Consider the following 22,256-nt stretch of genomic DNA (forward strand, 5'->3'; position numbering starts at 1 on the left):
CAACAGTCCATGTGGAACATGAACGGGTTGCCCCCAAAGCCAACCTCCGCTAGGACAGGGTGGGAAGCAAGAGGTAGTGCAGCCCTCCCACCTACCCTGCGATGGGGCGCTCCCAGCCATTCCAGGCTGGCGGGGGCAGGCAGACCCCCACCCGTGGCCCTGCCCACACGGGCTGCACCGCTGAGCCCACTACCATCAAGTCAGGACTGGCCCCTGGTCAAGCCCAGCTGCACCTCAGTCTGAATCTCTGTGGTTCCTCCCAGTTCCTTCAGCCAAGAGAAAACTGACCCTTCTGTTTCCTGTGCGTGAATTCTCCTATCATTACAAATTTCCCTCATGTGTGGCAGGACGTGAGAACACGACTGCTCTCAAACCCACTGCTGGGAGCGTGTGCTCCCGAGGTGCGGGCAGGCCCCTCACGCACCCCAACCTCAGCCCAGGTCTTGCTCCCCACGCAACTCCCCCCGCCAGCCCAGCCCCAGAACACACTCCCAGCTCTGCACTCTGCACCTCCCACTGCTCCGCCGTCACCAGGCTGAGGACAAAGGCCCCCAGCTGGCCTCCCTGCTCCCATCTCGAGATATCCTCTGCCTAACTCGCTACCCCCAAGGCCCAACACCCTCTCCGAGCACCCAAAGGCCCTGCGGGCTCTGCCCTGCCCCCCTTCCTGGAGCTCCTGAGGCAGCACTAAGCCAGCCAGCCAGCCTCAGTTCCCACGGTTCCAACCCTGCAGCCCCGTGGACACTCCCCCAGCCCACAGCCAGCCCTGCAGCCCACAGGCCCAGGTCCTGACACAGCCCTGACGGAGACAGAACCCCGTATCCAGCGGGGAGGAGAGGGAGTACAGGGCCTCCCCAAGAAAGGCCCAGGAGGGGCGGAAGGTTCAGGACGAGCATCCCCGCCCCAGGGTGGGCAGCAAGACTGGACTTGGCCGCCAGCAGCCCTGACGCTGCACGGAGCGGGCAGGAGGCAGGGAGCCAGGCACCCGGCCCCGTCAGCCCCTCTGTACATGCCCGAGGTGGCTCCGGCCTAGCGCGTGGGGCTCGGCCTCCCCAGCGGGGCGGGGTTGGTGAGCCTGCACAGCTGTGCCTGCAGGCACCAGGACCGCCGGGCGGGGGACCTGACCCGCCCGGCATCCCAGGAGCGGCCCCACAGCCATGTGCTGCCTCCTTCCCTGGAGACAGAGGAGGGTCAGGGGCACGGCCCACCCCACAGTCACCCAGAAACGTCACACTCCTCTGGATTTCAAAAAGCATTAGAAAGATATCCAAGCTTCAGACATCTAAGCTTCTCTATTTAAACGCACATTCACGTGTGCGCGATGCTGAATGACCTGCCGTCAGCACCGCAAGCCTGAGGCGGCGAAGAGGCAGAGCTCCGTCCAGGCCGGGCAGCAGACAGCCCGGACTCGCACAGGAACCGCGGGAAGAAGGCGCAGAGCGGGGAAGCAGCGGCTCTCAGGACAACGCGATGGAACGGGCGGCCGCCATCGCCCGCCGTGGGACCAGGGACCCGAGCCTCCAGCCAGGCAGGCCTGCCCCGACCAGAACGCAGCAGGGGGTTCCCCACGCCAGGGAAGCCCCTGCCAGCCCAGGGGCACCGCGTCCCCTGCACCCCTTGGGCATCATGGCTCATGGAGCCTTCCGGACAACGGGCTGGGCGGCCCACAAATGGCGACGGGAACCGGCAGAGGCAGCCCTGCTGCACGCGGGCGACGGGAAGAGCAGACTCCACTCAGCCCTGAAGCCCGCCCTCAGCTCCAGCAGTGGCCAAGCCCCGTTTGTCTGTGACAGCTCACAAAGACGGCTTCTCCCTTCCTAAACCCACCTTTCAGAAAAGCACTCTGAACGTCAGCCAGCCTGTGAACCTGCATCAGCTACTGAGAGGAAGGCACGCGTCCCTCCCGGCCGCCCTTCCTGCGCACGGGTCCCTGACCTGAGGCCCCGGCACACCCACCCCCTGCTCAGCTGGCAGAGGCTCCCCCGTGCACCCCCCAGCGGGCAGGGCCAGCAAACGACAGCACACCACGGGGCCGAGGGGCACCTCAGACGGAGGCTCCGCCTGCCGCCCCGGCCAAACGCCGCCTGCCGCCCCGGCGGGCCACGTACCTGCTGCGAGCTTCTGTGGGACTGCAGGCTGGACTGGAGTCTGCGCAGCAGCGGGGCTCCGTTCCTGGACAGCCTCTTGAGGAGCCAGTAGCTGTGGGCGCGCTCGACAAACTGCTTCTTCCGCTGAATGGCCACCTGATTCGCAATCCTATTTAATCTAGAACACGGAAAAGCTCAGGGTTTAGCTATGAAGCAGGACATAGACACTTTATCACGGAAACTAGAAATGAAGTCAACAGACCATATGCGTCCCCCTGGCTACACCCCGCCCCCTCACCACCACCACCTGCCTCCCGGCTCCGCCTGCCCGCGGGCCGCATTCCCGCCACCACCACTCAGGTCACGCGTCCAGGGACCCCAGATGTCACCTGCTCTGAGCCCTCAGCTCACGCATCCAGGGACCCTGGGTGTCCCCCGCTCCGAGCCCTCAGCTCACGCGTCCAGGGACCCTGGGTGTCCCCTGCTCCGAGCCCTCAGCTCACGCGTCCAGGGACCCTGGGTGTCCCCCGCTCCGAGCCCTCAGCTCACGCGTCCAGGGACCCTGGGTGTCCCCCGCTCCGAGCCCTCAGCTCACGCGTCCAAGGACTCCAGGTGTCCCCCCCCCCCGAGCCCTCAGGTCACGCGTCCAGGGACCCCGGGTGTCCCCCGCCCCGAGCTGCGCAGGCTCACACCAGCCTCCCCCAGGTGAGAGCAGGCCTGCAGGATGGCCCCTCTCAAGGGGCCCCAGAGCCCACAAGACAAAAAGCAATGGGACAACTGGAGGCAGAAGCTGCTGAGGGCGGGGTCAGCGCGCCACAAAAGTGCGCACAAGCGCCCCCAGGCCTCGTGGCAAGGCCATCGTTTCAGAGACTGTAAAACTCGACAGATTCTAAGAACGCACAAGGGGACGCAAAGGGCTTCACACCCCCCAGGCCGGCCTCTGGCCCCTGCCTTCGCCCCTCCTGGGAACCACGCCTCCTGAAGACAACAAATGCAGGCTGCGGACCAAACCCCAATGGAACAGGCGGCTTCCTTTCAGAACACCGGACATCAACATTTCAGGGCGGAAATTAAGGAATTTTAAAAGGACATCTTCCAAGGAGTGTGATTCCTAAATCATACGTAACTGTACTGACATCCTCGGCTCCGCTGTGTCCAAACCCACAATGCTCCTTCTCATTAAGGCAGTTGCTACAGCTCGAGCCTCGGGGCCAAAGGCCACGTGCTGCTCAGGGTAGCCCTGCCCAGGGCCTCTTCTGGCGGCCGAGGAACCCAGCGAGGGGCAGCTCCACCCAGGCACGCAGCCCGGGCAGACAGCGAGCCCCACCCAGCGCGTCCACAGGCCCGCCCAGTCACACGGTGCTGGCTCCAGCGGAAGGCGCTGGGGACCCCAGACCCCCCTCTGCAGAGGGGCTGTGTCTGTCCTGGGCACCTAGCCGGCGCCCTTCTGCTGAGGTCTGCCCTCACCCCGCGACTGCCACCTGACTCAGGGCCAGCAAAGAGCAGGCAGCTTAACACACGGAGCGCACGCAGACATGCGCTCTCACACACGCGCAGTTCCGGCAACAGTGAAGGGCGGCACCGGTAGAAGGTGGACTCGGCGTGCGACACTGGCTGAGCCGCCAGGAAGGACACCAGGCAGCACACAAAAAGCTCAGCAAGCCCAGCGCCGTGCTCGCTGTGAAGAGCAGGGAAGAGACGAATGGGAGCAGGGAGCAACGGACAGTGAGCCTCGTGCCTTTAAAGCAGCACCATTCACAGCAGCCAAGACAGAGAGACAACCTAAACGCCCGCCGCCGGGAACGGCAGAGAGGACGCGGGGTGTTGAGAGAGACAGCGCTGCTCAGCCACGAGAAAGGGAAGGATGGCGCAGTAGCAACAGCGATGGGCTGTGTGTGTGTGTGTGTGTGTGTGTGTGAGGGGGAGAGGGGGAGGGAGGGAGGGAGGGAGGGAGGGAGAGGAGGGAGGGAGGGAGGGAGGGAGGGGGGAGGGAGGGAGGGAGGGAGGGGGGAGGGAGGGAGGGAGGGAGGGGGGAGGGAGAGGGGGGAGGGAGGGAGGGAGAGGGGGAGGGAGAGAGGGGGGAGGGAGGGGGGATGGGAGGGAGGGGGGAGGGAGGGGGGATGGGAGGGGGGGAGGGAGGGAGGGGGGAGGGGGGGAGGGAGGGAGGGGGGAGGGAGGGAGGGAATACTACGCAGCCATCAGCAGGAAATGGCGGCACAGCAGCAGCACGGGGCCTGGAGGCTGCCGCGCTGAGCGAGCTGAATCAAAGATGAACACTGCGTCACTCGTGTGCAGTCTGAACGACACAGACCAACTCATCCACAAAACAGAGAGACTGGCAGGCTTGGCTCAGGGACCAGACTTAGAGTGACCAGAGGGGGCAGGGGTGGGGAGAGATGAGCTAGGAGTTTGGGGTTAACGTGTAGAGGACTGGACGTAAAGCAGATAAATAACGAGTGGCTGCTGTGCAGCACAGGGAATCGTACTCAGTGCCCCATAATAAACCATAACGGGAGAGAATGTGAAACCAGCGTAACTGTATGTCACTCACTCTGCAGCGCATCAGAAACTTGCCACTGTTCTGTTGCTAAGTCACGTCCAACTCTCTGCAACCCCATGGACTGGCTGTAGCAAGCCAGGCTTCCCTGTCCTTCACTGTCTCCCGGCGTTTGCTCAAACTCACGTCCACTGAGTCGGTGATGCCATCCAACCATCTCGTCCTCTGTCGCCCCCTTCTCCTCCTGCCCCCAATCTTTCCCAGCATCAGGGTCTTTTCCAAGAGTCAGCTCTTCGCATCAGGCGGCCAAAGTACTGGAGTTTCAGCACGAGTCCTTCCAATGAAGCAGAAACTAACACTTTCTAAAGCAATCAACCAACTCTCAATTCAAAAAAAAGAAGAGTATCATGAAGACCGAGATGCCCAACAAGCCTGTAGAAAAATGTACCTGGCCAAATCCGAATTACGAAAAGAAAGAAGCTGAAGTACATTCCTTTAACCATCACCCTAGAAACTGAACGGGCCGTTTAAAAGTTTCCTTACCACCCCCAAAAGAAATAAAAGGAACCCATTTTTCAGAGGAGGTTCACTATCAGAAAAGGAAATCAAGCCAACCCAGCCCTGCGCTGACTATGGCGAGGCGAGGACACGCATCCAGCCCTCTGGGTGAGTCCCGACCAGGCGGGAGAGTGGGGCCAGGCCAGACGCCACGCGCACAGACACACCCCAGGGCCCGGGGTCCATGGCCGAGCGCAGGAGGCCAGTGGTCTAGAGAGCGAAGTCCCAGAAGGAGCACTCACACCCGGAGACCAGACTGCGGCCCCCCCGACAAAAGACGAGAAACGGGGCCCTGGCGCCCTGGAACTCACTCCTGGCTCACTGGGAGGTGCCCCTCGCGAGCAGCCCCCCCAGGACCCCCGCCAGGCCTGCGCTCACCACACAGGTGGGTACACCAACCGCGAAGGGAGACGGCCACAAGACACGCTCGAGTGGCAGGAAGCGCCCCGTGACGATGCCAGTGAGGAGGGCAGAAAGGGGCACGCAGGCCACCTCCAAACCGACTCCAAAGTCCAAGAACCTGACGGACGACCGGGGGCGCATAGGAGGCAGGCAGGCACAGCGCGCAGGCTGGCCGCACAGACGCCCCCGGGGCTGGGTGGCTGTGGGTCTCTGGGGGAGGAGGTGCTCCGTGGACGAAGCGGGCAAATGGCTGCTCGGACACCAGCACGTGAGGGACGGCATGGCTGCGAAGCCTCGCCTCGGGGCCATCCTGACCCGGGAGGCCAGCAGTCTGCGCCCCAGAGGTCCCGTCAGTGCCAAGGCCGCGGGGCCGGGGGCAGGGGTGGAGGGATAGCTGCAAAGCTTTCAGAAGAAAACCTCGAGGCCCTCAGGGAATGAACACTCAAGTGAGACGTGACAAACACAAGCCATGAAACAGAGCAAAAACGCGCCCTGGAAGCAGGAGGCGATCCCCGGGAAGGGGGCCGAGGCGGGGCTGCGCACTCCCGCCCGCCAAACCCACTCAGGCCGGCGGGAAAGCACAGGAAACCCACGGAGGGAACGTCCGCCCAAACCGTCACTGCACACGTGACGTCCACAGAGAACCTAAGGGAGCCTGCCACGCGCGGCACCAGCGTAGAGACCCTGCGTCCACACGGCGCCCAAACGCGCCCATTTGAGAGAACGCTATTTCTCATACTAAGTTTTCCATGGACATTTTTATGGAGAAAACCGTGCACTTTCAGCAAACACTGGAGAGGTGATAGTGAGCAAAAGGTGGGCCTTGCCCAGGCCAGGGTGAAGGCTGGCGTGGAGCCGGACTTCCAGGAGGAGACGGACATCTCGGGGACGGGGGGGTCCACAGAGCGGTCTCCGGGTCAGGGGTGCAGGAACAGTCAGTGGCGGCCCTGCCCGCCAGCAGGAAAGACAGGTGTGTGGGCTGAGGACCACAGGGTCAGACGCCGCGTCTTCAGAGCAGACAGACACACGCCGTCCAGACACACCCACTCCAGGGCCGCAGGGCACGGCCGGGCTCTGAAGCGAGCTGTTAGCTGCGCTGCCAAGGCCCCGGGGGACGTCACGGGACTGGGGTGTGCTTCCGAGTGACCCAAAGGACGAGGCGGGTGAGGGGGCTGGCCCAGCGCTCCCGAAGCTGGGGTGCGGGGGTAGCGCTTCCGGCCTCACAAACGTCCAGCTTTGACAAGGGCTTCTAAAGACGTCAAGAGCAGGGACGCCGCGGGGAAGACGTGCAGTGAGCACAGCAAATGGCCAGCCTCCCACAGGCCAGACCAGGGCCCCAGGGAACCAGGGGGAGGCCCGGGGAACCAGGGCACGGAGACCGACCCTGCCGGCCAGGGCCTGCGGCCACAGGCTGCACTCAAGGCCTGCCCACGCCCACGGCAGGAGAGCAGCCACCCCGGCACGAAGGACGGGAAAGCAGGCCTGGGACGGACCCAGCCGCATGCGCGGCAAGCGGCCTGTGTCACCACGGCCGGGCTGACGGGCCTGAGGGCTCTCAGGAACGAGTGTCAGCCGACGTTTTTTGCTGCATTTGATAAATCCCTGTCAGTGTCTTTCTGTTAAACTTTCTATATTAAAGTCATGAAAAGCAGGGAGAAAACAGCATTAAAAACCATCCCCTGGGACTTCCCGGCGGTCCTGTGGCTGAGACTCCACACGCAGAGGCCAAGGTCAGGGACCCCTCAGGCCACAGCCACGAGCCCAGATGCCACAACTGCAGAGCCCGCGCAGCCGGATTCGTTACTTGGTTTTTTAAAAACCCCATCCCTCCTCACACCCACAGACGGGGGAGCAGGGCCCGGGCCGCCCCACCGGCGTCTCAGGGAGCGGAGCCACCTTCCCTTCCCAGCTGGCTATAACTCCACGACAGTCCCTGCCCTTTCAGAACAGCTGATATGGAGGTCAGGGGACATGAGAGAAGCCCCCCTGCCAGCCCCCAAAAGCCCAGAGTCAGCCTCTGGAGGGGCGCAGTTCTGGGCCTTGCTGGTTCCTGGGGCGCCCCCTGCCCGACTGCACAGATCAGAGCCGGGAGCCCCGGGGGCCTGTGCGTGCCTCCCGGCGGGAAGCCCCCCACCCCCAGCCAGGCAGCTGCCTGCACCGGGCGCCGCCCCTCAGAGCCCGAGCAGGCGAGTGACAGCCAGCTGGTCAGAGACCCCTCTCCTGAGAAACCCCACCAACGCTGACGCCTGCAGATGCCCGCCTCAGCACCCAGGCCTGCTGGGCAGACCCTCTGAAAACTGCACCTCCCTCCACAGCGCTGAGAGGAGAACCCCACGGGGTGGGCACGCCCTTCAGTCCTCACAGGGAGGCACAGGCAGTCTAAGGGCGACCCTGATCCAAGGAGGCCAAGCAGGACTCCCAGCCGCAGGCAAGAAGGCGCCTGGGGAGGCTGGCCCCCGCCTGGGAGGTGCACAGGGGCACGTGGTCTGCCCTCAGGACAGCACACGGGTGAGCCATTAGCAAGAGGGGCCTCTGGCTAAGGGAGGTGACGGGGAGATTTCTCTCCCCCTACTTCTGCAACCTTTTATAAACCCGAAGTTATTTCAGAACAAACACTTGAAACTAATAAAAGAACAAGGCGGGACAGGATGCCGAGGCCAGTCCCCACGGGCATTGGGCCCGTCCCACGGCCCACTCCTGGCAGAGGCCCCAAGCGCAGGGCGAAGCAAAGCGTCCACGTGTGTCTGCCCCCCTCTGCAGAAGCAGACACGGGGACCGTGAGCAGGCACTGCCAGACCCCAGTCCTCAGCAGACACCCTAGGCGCCGGGCCCACTCTGCGCCCCCAGGATGCCTGGCCCGCCAGGGGTCCACACACCTGAGGGACACGGGACGCACCCCGCTCGGCGCTGGCTTCAGCCCCAGACACACGGGAGCCCGAGAGAGGCGCTCAGAAATGCCCAAGACGCGGCACAGCCACCATGAAGCGCCAGGCTCCCCACACTGGGCTTCACTGACTCTCAGTACCCATAGGCTGGCGTGTGCCCAGGCCCCACCCCACCCCCAAAGGCCCTCAGGGGCAGAGCCTGGAGCTGGCCGCCAGCCCCCACACCCCCACCCCAAATTCAAGTACAGGGAAACCAGCGAAGTCACGGGAAGGTCAGCACAGACACGTGGCACCCACACGGCACGGTCCCCCAGCTGTGTGCTCGCCCAGTGGGGCAGGGGCAGACTCGCAGCTGGCTCCCCGCACCATGGCCACGGTCCAGCCCGCACTCCCGACCTGGGCTCTGTCAACAGCCCCTCCCCAAGGACCCGGCTAGGGGCTGCCTGGCGGCACCCACACACACAGGGCACCCAGAGCAGTGCTCCCACCTGTGGGGCCACGAAGCTCCCCCGTCTCCCCAGGCCACAGCCCGTCAGAACTTTAGAGATCGTGACAGAACTAGCTGTCAGAAAAGAGGGCAAACAAGACTCAGGCCCAGACTCCTCGCTGCTACATTCAACAAGCATTAAGCACGTGAGCCCAGCAACCCCTGAGCCCCCGCCGTCCAGCCAGCCCCCCTGGGGTTTCAGTCGCGTCCTCTAGGGATGAGACGCCGAGCCCCCACCCTGGCGAGGGCCCCGTCTGGGCTCGTGAGGCAGCATCCACAGCGAGCAGCAGCGCGTGAACCTGCCGCGGCCCCTCCGCATGCCCAGAGCAGCACCCACAGCACCCAGAGTGCAGATGACCGGCAGCTCCGCAGGAGCTTTACTCACCCAATGGCCCCAGAGACCCAGAGGCTCCAACTCCACACGCCCCTTCTCCGGGCCTGTGACAGTCCTCCTGTGGCTGCCTCTCCCACCCTCTGCCCTCACGCACAAGGCAGAGAAAGCGGGTGAGGAAGCAGAGGCTCCGAGGAGGACAGCACCACCCGATGACAAGGCCCCCTTCACCAGACGGCGGCCCCAGCTCAGGCAGCAGAGAGGGCGAGCGCCCGCGCGCTCTCCTTCTGATCTGACCTCTCGGGTCTTCCCCAACTTCAAACGTGCCGCTTCTACGTCGGGGAGAAAGTCCCTCTAGCTGAAGAACAGGAGAGAGGGGGCAGGCAGGCAGACGGGCACAGCTCCCGAGCTCGCTGCAGGCTGGGCCCTCACAGCAGCAGGCCCGGGAGGCCAGGAGGGCCCCAGCCAGGGCCGCGCTCGGCGCTCCCCAAAGAGCCAATGCCGCGCGGCCAGGCGCGCGGAGCAGCTGCAGGGCTGAGCCACACAGCCAGCCGGCCTACCCGCGGAGGGAGCGCTCGCTCAGGGCACCCACACCTCTGCCCTGGGGTCTGTTACTAGACACCAAGAAAGTGGCCTTTGTAGTGTGAACATGCTGCAAGATGAGAAAACTAAGCCGACTGCCTGCCTCTTGCTGAGAGCAGAGGACGGTCTCAGAATCAGTGTGTCTGAACTATCTTTTTCACTTGCAAACAACTTTTTAAACCACGCAAACTACGAAGCACTCACAGTCCCCGCCACCACCCCCAGCCTTCTCAGCCGACCCTCCCCTCAGCCGAGGGAGGGGCCTCCTCTTCTGAGACCTCCGCAGCTGGCCCCTGAGCCGTCCTGGCAGCAGCTCTGTCCTGTGGCTGTGGAGAGCGCAGGGTTTCGCCCCCAGTGACCCCCTCTGGGGCCAGAGCAGTGGTCGTGAGCTTGGGCCTCCCAGCCGCCCCAACACCCTACACGCTGGTCTGACGTCAGGGTCTCTGCAGACTCTGGGCGACAACTACGGCAAGGCCCACAGCCACGCACACTCACCCAGGTGCATCGCTAACCTCCGCTCTGAGCCAGGGAGGGCAGGGCAAGGGCCTGCCGCTCCTCCGCTTGGCCCCCATGAGGCAGCACCTCCGACCCCAGGAGCCCATGCTTCCCAGCCGTGCACCTGACCCTCTGGAGGACAGATGGGCAGTGGGCACCACATGGGACTGGACAGAGGGCAGCACCTTGGACTCTTGGCTTCTCGATTTATAAAGTCGAACTTTTTATTTACTTTGATTTTAGTAAACCTGAAAACTTTGGGGTCTTAAACAAAACCTCTTGATATAAATCCTATACTTTCCAACCCGCGCGTAGAAATGCAAGTGAAGTCAAAGTGAATTCGCTCAGTCGTGTCCGACTTTCTGCGACCCCGTGGACTCTTGCATACCAAGCTCCTCCATCCATGGGATTTTCCAGGTAAGGGTACTGGAGTGGGTTGCCATTTCCTTCTCCAAATGCAAGTGAAACTGTCTTAAAAAGTCAGACCGACTTATTTGCAAAGAAACACTTGGTTTTACCAGAAGTCTTCTCCAGATAAGAGGGATGGTAAGTGCTTTCTATTCACTGTCTGAATTTACTGACTCTGTTATCTACGTACTTCTCTCCCCTAGGACACTTCTAACTTGTAACAAACACCCAGGAAGTGCCTGCTCCTCTAGCACAAGCCAGGACGTCCCTGGCTGCGCCTACCGCATGGGCCGCCCTGCGCAGCCCCCTGAACCGCTCTCCCTGCCTCTGCCGCTGATGGGAGGTCCCAGGGCCCCGGGCCCTCAACACTGGAGCCTGTGTTTAAGGCTTTCCCAAACCACAGTGCTCACAGGTCTGCTGAGAAATTCCCCAAGCCACTTACCTGGTGTTCCCAACAAGAGCATTTTTAAATCCAGTGAAATAAAAACAAGTCAGTAGCCAGAGAGACAAGCAGAAGGGGGCAAGTCTAGAGATGGGGGTGGCCGGCAGGATCCTGACCCACCACCAGGACCACTCGAGAAAGAGAATCCCATGCTGACCAGGCGACGCTCATCTGAGAGAAACGGTTGGGAAACCAGACAGCCCGTGCCCCGACAGGAAGGCAGGCAGAGTCTCCCGCCAGGGTCCCCGTCAGCCCCACTCTCGTCTCCACCGTGTCTGCCCCACCCGGCCACACTGCCCAAGTTCAGCAAATCAAACATCCCACCAGGGGACTCCCTGGTGATCCAGCGGGCGAGAGTCCGCCTCCCCGTGCAAGGAACAGTCGCTGGCTGGGGACCTGGGCCCCCACATGCTGCAGGGCAACGGAGCCCGCGTGCTCGGGGCCACACAGCACAGAGGATCCTATGCACTGCGGTTAAGACCTGAGGCAGCCAGATAAATAAATGCGTGCGTTTTTTCAGTCCACACAAGATCCCCAAACGCTGCCGTGAGCACAGAGAGGAAGGCAGAGAGGGCAGTGACCCCTGGGCACCCGAGGCAGGGCTGCGGCCGAGCGAGCTCGGCCCCGGGCCTCGAGGAGACCAGACACACACACACGGCCCCGGTCCTCGAGGAGACCAGACACACACACACGGCCCCACCTCAGACCCGAGTCTCTGACAACAGCCACGCTCCCGCCAAGGGCAGCGGGAACAAGGCCCCCCGTCAGAGGGGCCGTCAGGGCCGGGCAGACGGCACGTGGCGGGCCCGCACAGACCCTGCGCCCCCTTGCAGCGCTCACCTCTGCGGGGGGATGTAGGGCGCACACACGGGCGGCAGGGCCGTGCAGGGCTCCCGGGCCGTCTTCTTGGCCTTCTTGGCTTTCTTCCTGACCTTGGACGTGGACCTGACCGCTTTGACCGAGCTCTCCTTCCGACAGACACCGTTTTTCATCTCCACGTCCCCGTAAATGTTCAGAGGCCTGCGGGTGCAGCCGGGGGGCGTGTGGACGTCACAGTAAGCGGTCTTCCTGACGGAGAAGGTGGCGGCGCCGCCGGCCAGCTCCTTCACGGGCTCCATCTTCATGTAGAGGCCGGCCCGCTGGGCGCACGTCACGTGGAAGGCGGTGTAGCAGTTGGCTTTGTGGCACTGGATGCAGGCGCCCACGCCCTTCTGCTTGCAGAGGTAGCAGGTCAGCTTCCAGCGCGCGGGGGGGATGTTCCGCACGCCGTCGATGGGCTCGATGAAGACAGTGTTGGCGAAGCCCACCTCGGGGATCCACAGGGCGCACACCACGTGGCCCCAGCGGTCGTCGTCCGTCTTCTTGAAGGCGCCGCCCTTGTTGGGGCAGAGCACGCAGTCGGCCGGCCGGGCGCGGGACTGCAGGCAGTGGCGGCAGAGCCACTGGCCCTCGGGGATGTAGGGCACGCCGTAGCACTCCTGGTGCACCGCCAGGTTGCACATGTCGCAGAAGAGGATCGCGTTGCTGTTCTGACACTCGCCGTCCATGCAGACGCAGCACACCGCGTCCTCGTCGATCAGGCACTGCTGCTCCCCCTGCTTCTGCTTCTCGCAGTGCGAGGCCTTCTCGAAGCGGTCCATGAGGAACTCGAACACGCTCTGCGACACGGCCGACACGCAGTCGCCCCTGCGCTTCTCGTTGACGATCTCCAGCCAGGCGTAGTCCTCCTCGTCCATGTCGTACTCCACCTCGTTGTCCAGCTCCTCAGCTGACTTCTCCACGAACTTGTAGTACACGGGGGGCCGCCGCGGCGCCGACGGGGGGCTGTACTCCACCACCCGCACCTTGGGCTCAGGGAGGGCGCTGGCGGAGGCGGGCGCGCCGTGGGCGCCAGGCGGGGCGTCGCCTTTCTTCTTGACCCGGTTGTTCTTGTGCCGCTTAGTTCTCAAGCACACGGGCGGCCGCTCGCTGTTCTCCTTGTTGCTGTTGCACTCGCTCATTTCCTGGGCGGTGAGGTCATCTTCCAGGATGATCTCCAGGGGGTCGAAGATGCTGATCCTGTGCAGGCGCCCCTCGATCTCGATCTCCACCATCCTCTGGGCTTGAGCGTAGGTCAGGGTCTCTCGTGTGGGGGAGTGCTTGGTGCTGCCGGGGGAGGAAGGGTGCCTCGCTGCAGCGCGATGACCTCGGCCTTTCCTCCTCATTTGGCACTGACTCCCTGAAACAGACAGACAACACGTGAGCGCCATGCAGAAGACAGGAGAGGTGAAAACCACCCAGCACATGTGCGCAGAGCGAACCAACTGGCACTAAATCCAAACACAACTCCCAGGTAACCTGCCCGAGGCTCCCAAAATCACTCATCCTGGACTCATGCAGGCACCTCAACAACCGCCACCAGCCACTGCCACCAGGCCACTGCCCCCCAAGGGCTCCCAGGACCAGAGCAGAAGGCAGGCAGTCAGGAGGGCCCCCAGAGGCACACACGGGGACAAGTCCCTCCAGAATGCCGACGCCCACAGCTCACTGGTCGTCTTGGATCCACACCCCTCGCGAGTTCGGGTCACAGTCCCGAGCCCAAGACAGTACATGCACAGAGCTGCACTCCTGCAGGCTCTGGCCACTGCCTGACCCCCGCTGCTGCTCAGGAGAGAGCCCTCAGCCCGCCACTGTCGCCACGAACGCACCCTGCACAGCCATGCTGAGGCACAGGCCACCGCCCGCGCCAGGACCCATGAGGGCAGCCCCATACTGGCCTGGGCAGGCTCCACCCCAGGAGACCCCACCCAGCCCCTGCAGGGCCTCGGAAGTGGCCACCGCATTCCAGCCACCTGCCTGCCCCTCAGGGACCCTCTCGCTGCTGGCTTGACCACAGTGCTGGGCCATCATCCTGTCACAGTGAGGGCAACCCAGAGACCCCCTCGCCATCCACAGAGTGCTCCTCCTCTCTACCGGGTGCAGCACAGGCTCAAGCGCCTAAAGCCTTGGCCATGGAGACTTTCGAGCACTTGCTCTTGTCAGACATCCGCCATCAGCCACCAGCAAGTTCTACTTCCAGTCTCCCTCTCCTGACGATCCCGGACTCTGGTCCAGCACCCGCCAAGCAGGGTAACACCTTAGGAACTGATGACAGTGCCCTCTCCCCACTCCAAACCACCACTCGCCACTGACAGGAAGCAGAGTGATGCTGACGAGACTGGCTGACACTCGTGCCCAGTGGAGCCCAAGGCCCCCCGCCGGACAAGGCCCTGGGGAGTCGGCCAGGAAAAGGTGCCACACAGCGGCCTGCGCTGTCACACCTGAAAGGAAATCGCAGCCGACCTGAGATGCATTCCTTGAGACAGAGCCTTCCGACTGTGGTTTTCCTTCTCTTTTGTGAAACAGAAATGTTTCTGTGAAATCTGACAAGAATGCCCTACAAAGGGAAGCCTGAGAGCCCGTGGGCAAACCAACCCTAACCCACCTGCATCTCCACATCCCAGGGGCCCACAGCCCTGCACTCCTGGGGTGCAGTCAGCCAAGCTGCCCCCCAACTGGCCCTGGCCCTGCCAGCCCTTCCGGGGGAGAGGAGCAAGTCCCCCTGCTGTCCACACCCCAGCCTGCAGGAGGGCCCCCCGTGCAGCCTCAGGGGTCCTTTGGGGTGGGGCAGAAGCCACAGCTGGTTACTCAGCAGAGGAAAGGCAAACGTGTAATTTTCTCCTCCAGAGCACAGTACCAACAGCACTAACCATAACCGGCTCTTCAAAACCCACATGCTCCTGAAGTGACCGAGACTTTGTATCTGGCCACTTGCTACAAGAAGGACAGCACTTACTGGTGATTGCAGCTCTGCAATCTGAAAGCTCGATGGTGACAGGGACAAGAAGGCGCTGGTCACTCTGCAAACCACCTCACCAGGCCACCATTCCCCTACACCCCAGGCTCCAAACCTCCAACCTCCGTCCAGCTGGAGCTTCCGTGCAGGACAAAGGTTCCCACGTGGACGCCATTCACAGACCCTCCAGACCCTTCTGATAAATGCCCCCTGAAAAGCCCTGTGGCCACAAGAGAGGAACGCGGCACCCAAGGCCGGTTCAGCTTCCAACACCGCCTTTCCCGCCTGGCCCTAGGAAAGCCACGAACACCCTCGCGCAGGGGCGGCATGCAGCGCCGCCCCCGCGACCCTTCTCGGGCGGTGGGCGGCTCCTCCAGCGGGGCCCGCCTGTAGCGCGTGCCCCGTAAATTACAACCAGGTCACTTCTTCCTGGGGGCCCGGAGGCCGCCCGCCGCGGGCGCGGGAGGGGGCGGCCGCGCGGGTCCGCGCGGCCCGGGAACAGGAAGTTTGCCGTCCGGGCTCAACAAGCCCAGGGCGTCCGTTACATAACGCGACCCTCGGGCAAACGCTCGGCCGGGGAAGCCGAGACCCCGGGCCGCCCCCACCTCGCCGGGCGGGAGGCGCGGCGGGCAGGGCGGCCTCGGCACCTCCACAGCCCGGCCTCCCTCCCCGTCCAGCCTCCTGCCCGCCGGCCTCGCCTCCCTCCCTGTCGAGCTCCCAAGCCGCCCGGCCTCCCTCCCCGGCCCCCCGGCCTCCCGACCAGGCCTTGCAGCCTCCCGACCGGACCCCCGGGCCTCCCCGTCGGCCGGCCTCCCTCCCTGCCGGCCGCTCAGCCTCTCAACCCGGCCCGCCCTCCCTCCCTGGCCTTGCAGCCTCCAGACCGGCCCCCCAGGCCTCCCCGCCTCGCCAGGCCGACCTCCCCGCCGGCCCCCCGGCCTCTCAACCCGGCCGGCCTCCCTCCCCGTCCAGCCTCCCGCCCGCCGGCCTCGCCTCCCTCCCTGTCGAGCTCCCAAGCCTCCCGGCCTCCCTCCCCGGCCCCCCGGCTTCCCGACCGGGCCTCCGGGCCGCCCTCCCTCCCCGCCTCTCCAGGCCGGCCTCCCGCCCGCCGGCCCCGGCCGCCCCGCCGCCGCCGCCGCCCCCACACCGCGGCCTCCCCCGGCCCCGCCGCCCGCGGACAATGCGTCGCCGCGGCGGCCCCAAACATGGCGGCGGCCCCAGCACCGAGAGGCCGGCGGCGGCGGTGGCCCGCGGGCGAGGCGGCGGCCCCGGCCCGCCCGGCGCACTCACCTTCGGGGCCGCGGCCGCGGGAGCCGGGCGGCGGGCGCGGGGGCCGGCGCGGCCGAGGCGGCGCTAATGGCGCCCGCGGCTCCTCCGCCAACGGCCGCGCAGGCCCGGCCCGCCGCCGCTCTGGGCGCGGGCTCCTGGCGGCGGCGGCCCGGCCCGGCTCGGCGCGGCGGCCGCGGGCTCGCGGGCGGCGGCTCGCGCGGGCGGCGGGGCCGAGCGGAGGCCCGGCGCGGGAGCCCGGCCGGCGGGCGGCGGGCGGCGGCGGCGGCGGCGGCGGGGCGGCGGGGCGCTGGCGCGGGGCTGCTCGGACGCCAGGGCCGGCTCGCTCGCCCGCTCGCTCCCCAGCGAAGCAAACAATGCGGCGAGCGCTCCGCCCGGCGCGCTGCGTGCGAGACGCGCCCCGCCCGCCGCCGCCATGACGCGCGGCCGCCGCCGGGGGAGGGGACGGAGGGCAGGGCCGCGCGCCGGCGCTGGGGCCGGGGGCGCCCGAGGGGCGCGGGCTTCAGGAGAGGGGGCGCCGGGCGGGCGACGGGGCACCGCACACGGGCCGGGGGCATCTGAGGGGGCGCCGGGCGGGCGACGGGGGCCGCACACGGGCCGGGGGCATCTGAGGGGGCGCCGGGCGGGCGACGGGGGCCGCACACGGGCCGGGGGCATCTGAGGGGGCGCCGGGCGGGCGACGGGGCACCGCACACGGGCCGGGGCCATCTGAGTGGCGCGGGCTTCAGGAGAGGGGGCGCCGGGCGGGCGACGGGGCACCGGACACCGGCCGGGGGCATCTAAGGGGCGCGGGCTTCAGGAGAGGGGGGCGCTGGGCGGGCGAGGGAGTCGCGGACACAGGACTGGGGGCATCTGAGAGGGTGCTGGAGGGGAGCCTGGGAGGGGAGTGGGAAGGGGATGAAGGGGGCCGGTCCAGGAGTCAGAAGCACTGGATGGAGCAGGCCCCGCTGAGTGTTGGGGGGAATCTAGAGGGGGGCCGCAGGACGGGGGGAGCCCAGAGTGAGCGCCAGATGGACACGGGCTGGGCCAGGCAGACAGCCGCCGGCAGCCTGGAGGGCCCTGCGCTGGCTGGCCAGGCCTCGCTGGAGACCAGGGCGTGCCAGTACTGACAGGGGCAAGCAGCCCGGGAGCCCTGAGGAACCGAGAGTGGGGGGCCTGCGGTGGGAACGGCCTCTGTAGGATCCAGGTAGAACACAAGGGGCCTGAGCAGCACTAGTTCAGAGGCCTGAGGGTTGTTAGCCGCAGTCTCCACTGGCAGCTTCCACTGTGGCCTTGGCTTGAACTCCAAAATTCAGTGGTTTCATGATAGTTTTCCTCTCGAGATTGAGTCCCCAAGTGTTTTGGGAGGAGGGAGAGGCTTGGCTGTTTCCCTGAGGATTTGGCCATGAGGGAGCCCAGCCCTGCCTGGGGACAAGCGGCAGATGGCCCCCAGTCTGTGGCAGCCAGGGAGGCCCCAGTGTAGGAGAAGAAACACGCTCCCAGGGCAGAGCCTGGGTTCTTCGGAGTCCCGGGAGACCTTCCTCCATGTGGGCAGGCAGGGCAGGGCCAACGCTTAGGCTCTTCAGGCAAACACCTTATTGGCAGCAGGCTGGCCCTGTCCACACAGGGGTGCTGGCCGGGCCTTTTGCTGACCAGAATTTGTGCAGCCACTGCTCAGGTTGAAAAGCGAAGGCTTGGCGGGCGGTTAAGGGCTGCAGGCAAGGCCACCCAGAGATCGAGTTCCTGAGCAAAGTCCAACCTCCAGACTTATCCTTGGGCCGAGGTGAGGCAGACCCAGCAGTGGGCCCGACCACATTTGCACCAGATGCAGGAGCCGCACGCATGGCCCCTCTCTCGCAAATGTCGCTGCCTGGGTCCAGATGTGTGGGAGCAGCAGTGGACACCAGATGCAGGAGCCGCGCGCATGGCCCCTCTCTCGCAAATGTCACTGCCTGGGTCCAGATGTGTGGGGGCAGCAGTGGAGGATGAGCACCCTTGTCCACCTCAGGCAAGCCGGGTACCAGCAGGAAGCTGGAGACAGCCTAGGAGGATGGCTTCTCCACCACCAGGGGGATGCCAGGAGGAGGGAAGGCGTGTCCTAGTGGCCTTCCGGAATTCCAGGGATGAAGAGAATAGCTCAGAGGCCTTCAGTCGGGAAGGGTTTTCTTTAATCAGATGGAACCTGATTGTCAGTTGGCAAAGGGGTGAACCTGTCAACATTCTCAGAGAACCGAACCTAAAATTCCGTGCACAGTGGAACCAGCATTCAAGTGAAACGGCAAAACAAAGGTGTCTTCATCCGTACACCAAGTCTCTCAAAAAGGACTGAAAGACAGGCCCTAGAAAATGAATCCAAGTATGAGACCTTGATGCCACAAAGAAACTAGCTTAGACTGTTCAGGGAGAATCCAACAACTTGAGAGAAAGTCCCACATTAGATGAACACGGCCTATGGAAAGAGGAGGGAGGAGCAGGAAGGAGGAGCACCCAACAGCTCTTGTATCACAAACGCTGAGTGCTCGCTGGAAGGACTGATGCTGATGCTGAAGCTGAAGCTCCAGTACTTCGGCCACCTGATTCAAAGAGGCAACTCATTGGAAAAGACCCTGATGCTGGGAAAGATTGAGGGCAGGAGGAGAAGGGGATGACAGAGGATGAGATGGTTGGATGGCATCACTGACTCCATGGACATGAGTTTAAGCAAACTCCAGGAGACAGTGAAGGACAGGGAAGCCTGGTGTGCTGCAGTCCATGGGACCACAAAGAGTTGGACATGACTTAGCAACTGAGCAACAAGAAGAAAATTTTAGAATCAAAAGAAGAAAAGCCTAAAATTTCCAAAGTTTCCATGAGAAAAATGGAAATAGGACTTGTAGATTTCAAAACAGCCAGGAGAAAACTGAAGTGAAAAAAATTGTGCCAACAAAAAGCAGAAAAGAGAAAAAAGATAAATACATGATAAATGAACACAAAATTGGACGACAGGAATGAATTCAAACACCTGAGTAATCAGAGACACGATGGAATTAAAATCATCTGTTAAAACACAGAGACTCTCTAATTAGAATGTTGACACACTTAAATACTACTTATGGGAAACACACCCCAAAAACATCACCAAGATTGAAAATAAAAAGGTGGAAAGCATGTATCATGCGACTTTTGTTCCTCAGAAGACCCATAAGGAGAATGAAGAACTGAAAACTAGAAGATATTTGCAACACAAACACCTTGCAACTGATTCGTATCCACAACAAAGAGCTGTCCAAACCCATTAGAGAAAGACAAGCCGAAAGAATGATGGGCACGTCTGCCATCAGTCTTCTTTCAGAGAAGAACGTGGAAGAAGCCAGTAACCTCACTGGCGATTTTGGAAATACAAACTAGAACCACACCGAATGAGCACAAACCCTGCTGGCCAGAGCTCCAGGTGGTACAATTATCTTGTAAACAATGTGGCATTCTTCAAAGAAACCGGGTGTGTGCAGCAGTTAGCCATTGCCACATAACAAACCACCCCCAAACTGGGCAGCTTCAAACCACAGCGATCACTCCTTTCACTCAGGAATCTGCTACTTGGGAGAGATTCAGCGGCATGGCTGGTCTGCTCCTCACTGCACCCCAGGCGCCTCCTAGAACATCCAGCACCTGTGTGCCTGGCAAGCTGGTTCCTGCTGTGGACTGGCGGCCTGGTGGGGATGCCCTCAAGGGAGGGTGGCCAGGTTCCAAGAGAACCAGGTGGCCCCAGTATCACTTTTCAGACATGTAGCATCACTTGTCCACAAAGTGGAGCCGATTCGGCAGATAGAGGAACAATGACCCCCACTTCCTGTGAAAATCAGTCTCAGAGTCACATTTTAAGAGGAGCACGCGGCAGGGAGAAGTGACTGGCATTTGGGAAAATGCAAGCTGCCAGGGTTCAGTCAACAGATACTCCTGGGACGTCCCATGCCTGGCTGCATGCCAGAGAAAGCTGCACTAACCCATCAGGAGACCTGGCAACATTTTCAAAGCAGCACTACTTTTAAGAGCAAAAATACTGCAAAGTGAAAGCATTAGTCGCTCAGTCGTGTCTGACTCCTTGCGACTCCATGGACTATAGCCCATCAGGCTTCTCTGTCCATGAAATCCTCCAGGCAAGAGTACTGGAGCAGGTTGCCATTCCCTTCTCCAGGGGATCTTCCCAACCCAGGGATCAAACCCAGGTCTCCTGCACTGCAGGCAGATTCTTCACAGTCAGAGCCACCAGGGAAGCCCCAAAAAATACCGGGGGGAGGAACGCGGACATGGACGTGTTCACGGACAGTAGGACGAATGGAGTGAGGTGTGCCCACACACGGACTGGCACACAGCGACTGGAAAGAAGGAGCTGCGCCACTCGGGTCCGCGCGGCTGGATCTCAATCGTGTGATGCTGAATGGGAGAAATAGAACACAATGTCATCGTGATGATACAAAGTGTGCTTCCATTTGCACTCAGCAGAGAGAGTCAGGAGGGTGTGCACGGGCGTGCACACATACGCACACACACACCTGTATCGTGTCTGATACCTATGGACAAATCTTGAGCTCACAATGATCGCTTTAGTTGTAGCACAACAGATCTCGTCTGTCCTTCCCCGTTTCTAGGTTTGTAACCCTCTCAACAGTGAGAAGGCTCTGAGTGTTTACCCTGCCGCTCCGGCGCCATCATCTGTTGGCTATACCAGCCAGAAACTTGGCTCGAGAAGCGCAACTGCCTCCCCCCACGCCCCATTGCTTGCTTGCTTAGTAACTCAGTTGTCCGACTCTTGGCGACCCTTTGGACTGTAGCCCGCCAGGTCCCTCCGTCCATGTGATTTTCCTGGCAAGAATATTGGAGTGGATTGCCATGCCCTCCTCCAGGGAATCTTCCTGACCGAGGGATCCAAACTGGGTCTCCTGTGTCTCCTGCACTGCAGGCGCAGTCTTTGCTGCTGAGCCACCGTGAAAGCCCAAGCCGTCAGGGAAGCTCCCCATTAGACACGTCAAACTCAGCCCAGCTCTGGGTACATCCCTGACCCTCCTGCTCCATAGTCCTCCCTCCCCACCCCACCCCATTCCATCTTTGCTGAAAGCTTGGGCCTAACAAAGGCAAGGAGACAGTATCGGTATTTGTAATGTTCTATCGACATTTTTTGGCAGAAGATTAAAATCCTTCTTGATCTGCCTCTAACCTTTCATTTAGTAGACTGTACTTTTGCAAACAAAACACTCTTTAAGTGATATTTTCTTACTTTGGAATTGAGGGAAAATCATTTTTACCCACAATTAAATTCCAAGAGAAATCTAGTTATTCGCATAGGTTCAATAGAAATCAGCCCTCTTTTTTTTTACCAGGATGTAATTAGACGAATGGAGAAGGGAATGGCAACCTACTCCAGTGTTCTTGCCTGGAGAATCCCGTGGATGGAGGAGCCTGGCAGCCTGCAGTCCATGGGGTCGTGAAGAGCCAGACGTGACTAAGTGACCGACACTAACCAGACAAAAGGACTGTGCCGCCCTGGCCTGAGACAGGTGTCACATTTGAGAACACGTCTCCTGTGACTCAGGATGACCCGTCCACCTGTGGAACCAGGGTTGTAGCCTCAGCGATGAGCCAGGGCCCACAGGCCCACACCAGGGCCTGAACGATGGTGGGCCCAGTTCAGCTTCGGATGCAGTCGGGCAGACGGGAACTATGCCCAACCCCTAGGTCCTTGTGAAAAGAGAAACTCACCCCCATGCACAGGTGTCACAGGCAAGAGAAACTGGAACCTCCAGCATGCTAGAGACGCAGCCCCACATTCCTGGTGAGGACATCTCCAGACAGAAGTGGATTTTCCGGCCGTGGTTGTTAGGTAACCCCGTGCAGCTTAGTTGTGCCAGCCCAGCGAGGAGGCGCAGATGTGTTAATTACTTCTTTCAGCACCTGTGTAGGTGAGTCAGGTCCAAACACAAAAAGACTGGCTTTCTGTGAAGAACCACCTTTGGAGAACATGTATCCTC

At 62.4% G+C, this 22,256-nt stretch overlaps 1 protein-coding gene across 7 annotated transcripts in view; it reads right to left on the reverse strand.

The window, feature by feature from the left end:
* Nucleotides 1-16,606, reverse strand: part of BRD1 (bromodomain containing 1) — a 34,594-nt gene extending 17,988 nt beyond the window's left edge. For 4 of the 7 annotated variants that reach the window (XR_011255369.1, XM_069581781.1, XM_069581785.1 and 1 more), the window contains exons 1-3: nucleotides 16,276-16,358; nucleotides 12,015-13,392; nucleotides 2,109-2,265 (exon numbers count right to left, since the gene is read on the reverse strand). Coding sequence is in view for 6 of the 7 variants with exons in the window: in XM_069581781.1 (XP_069437882.1) it covers nucleotides 2,109-2,265; nucleotides 12,015-13,378 (1,521 nt within the window). In the remaining variant the exon portion in view is untranslated. Of the gene's footprint in view, nucleotides 1-2,108; nucleotides 2,266-12,014; nucleotides 13,393-14,988; nucleotides 15,062-16,275 lie in introns of those variants that run through there. The other 3 variants (XM_069581783.1, XM_069581782.1, XM_069581780.1) reach the window with 3 other exon arrangements.
* Between the last annotated feature and the right edge of the window lie 5,650 nt (nucleotides 16,607-22,256).

The sequence above is a fragment of the Ovis canadensis genome, chromosome 3, assembly GCF_042477335.2.
Source record: "Ovis canadensis isolate MfBH-ARS-UI-01 breed Bighorn chromosome 3, ARS-UI_OviCan_v2, whole genome shotgun sequence".
NCBI lineage: Eukaryota > Metazoa > Chordata > Mammalia > Artiodactyla > Bovidae > Ovis > Ovis canadensis.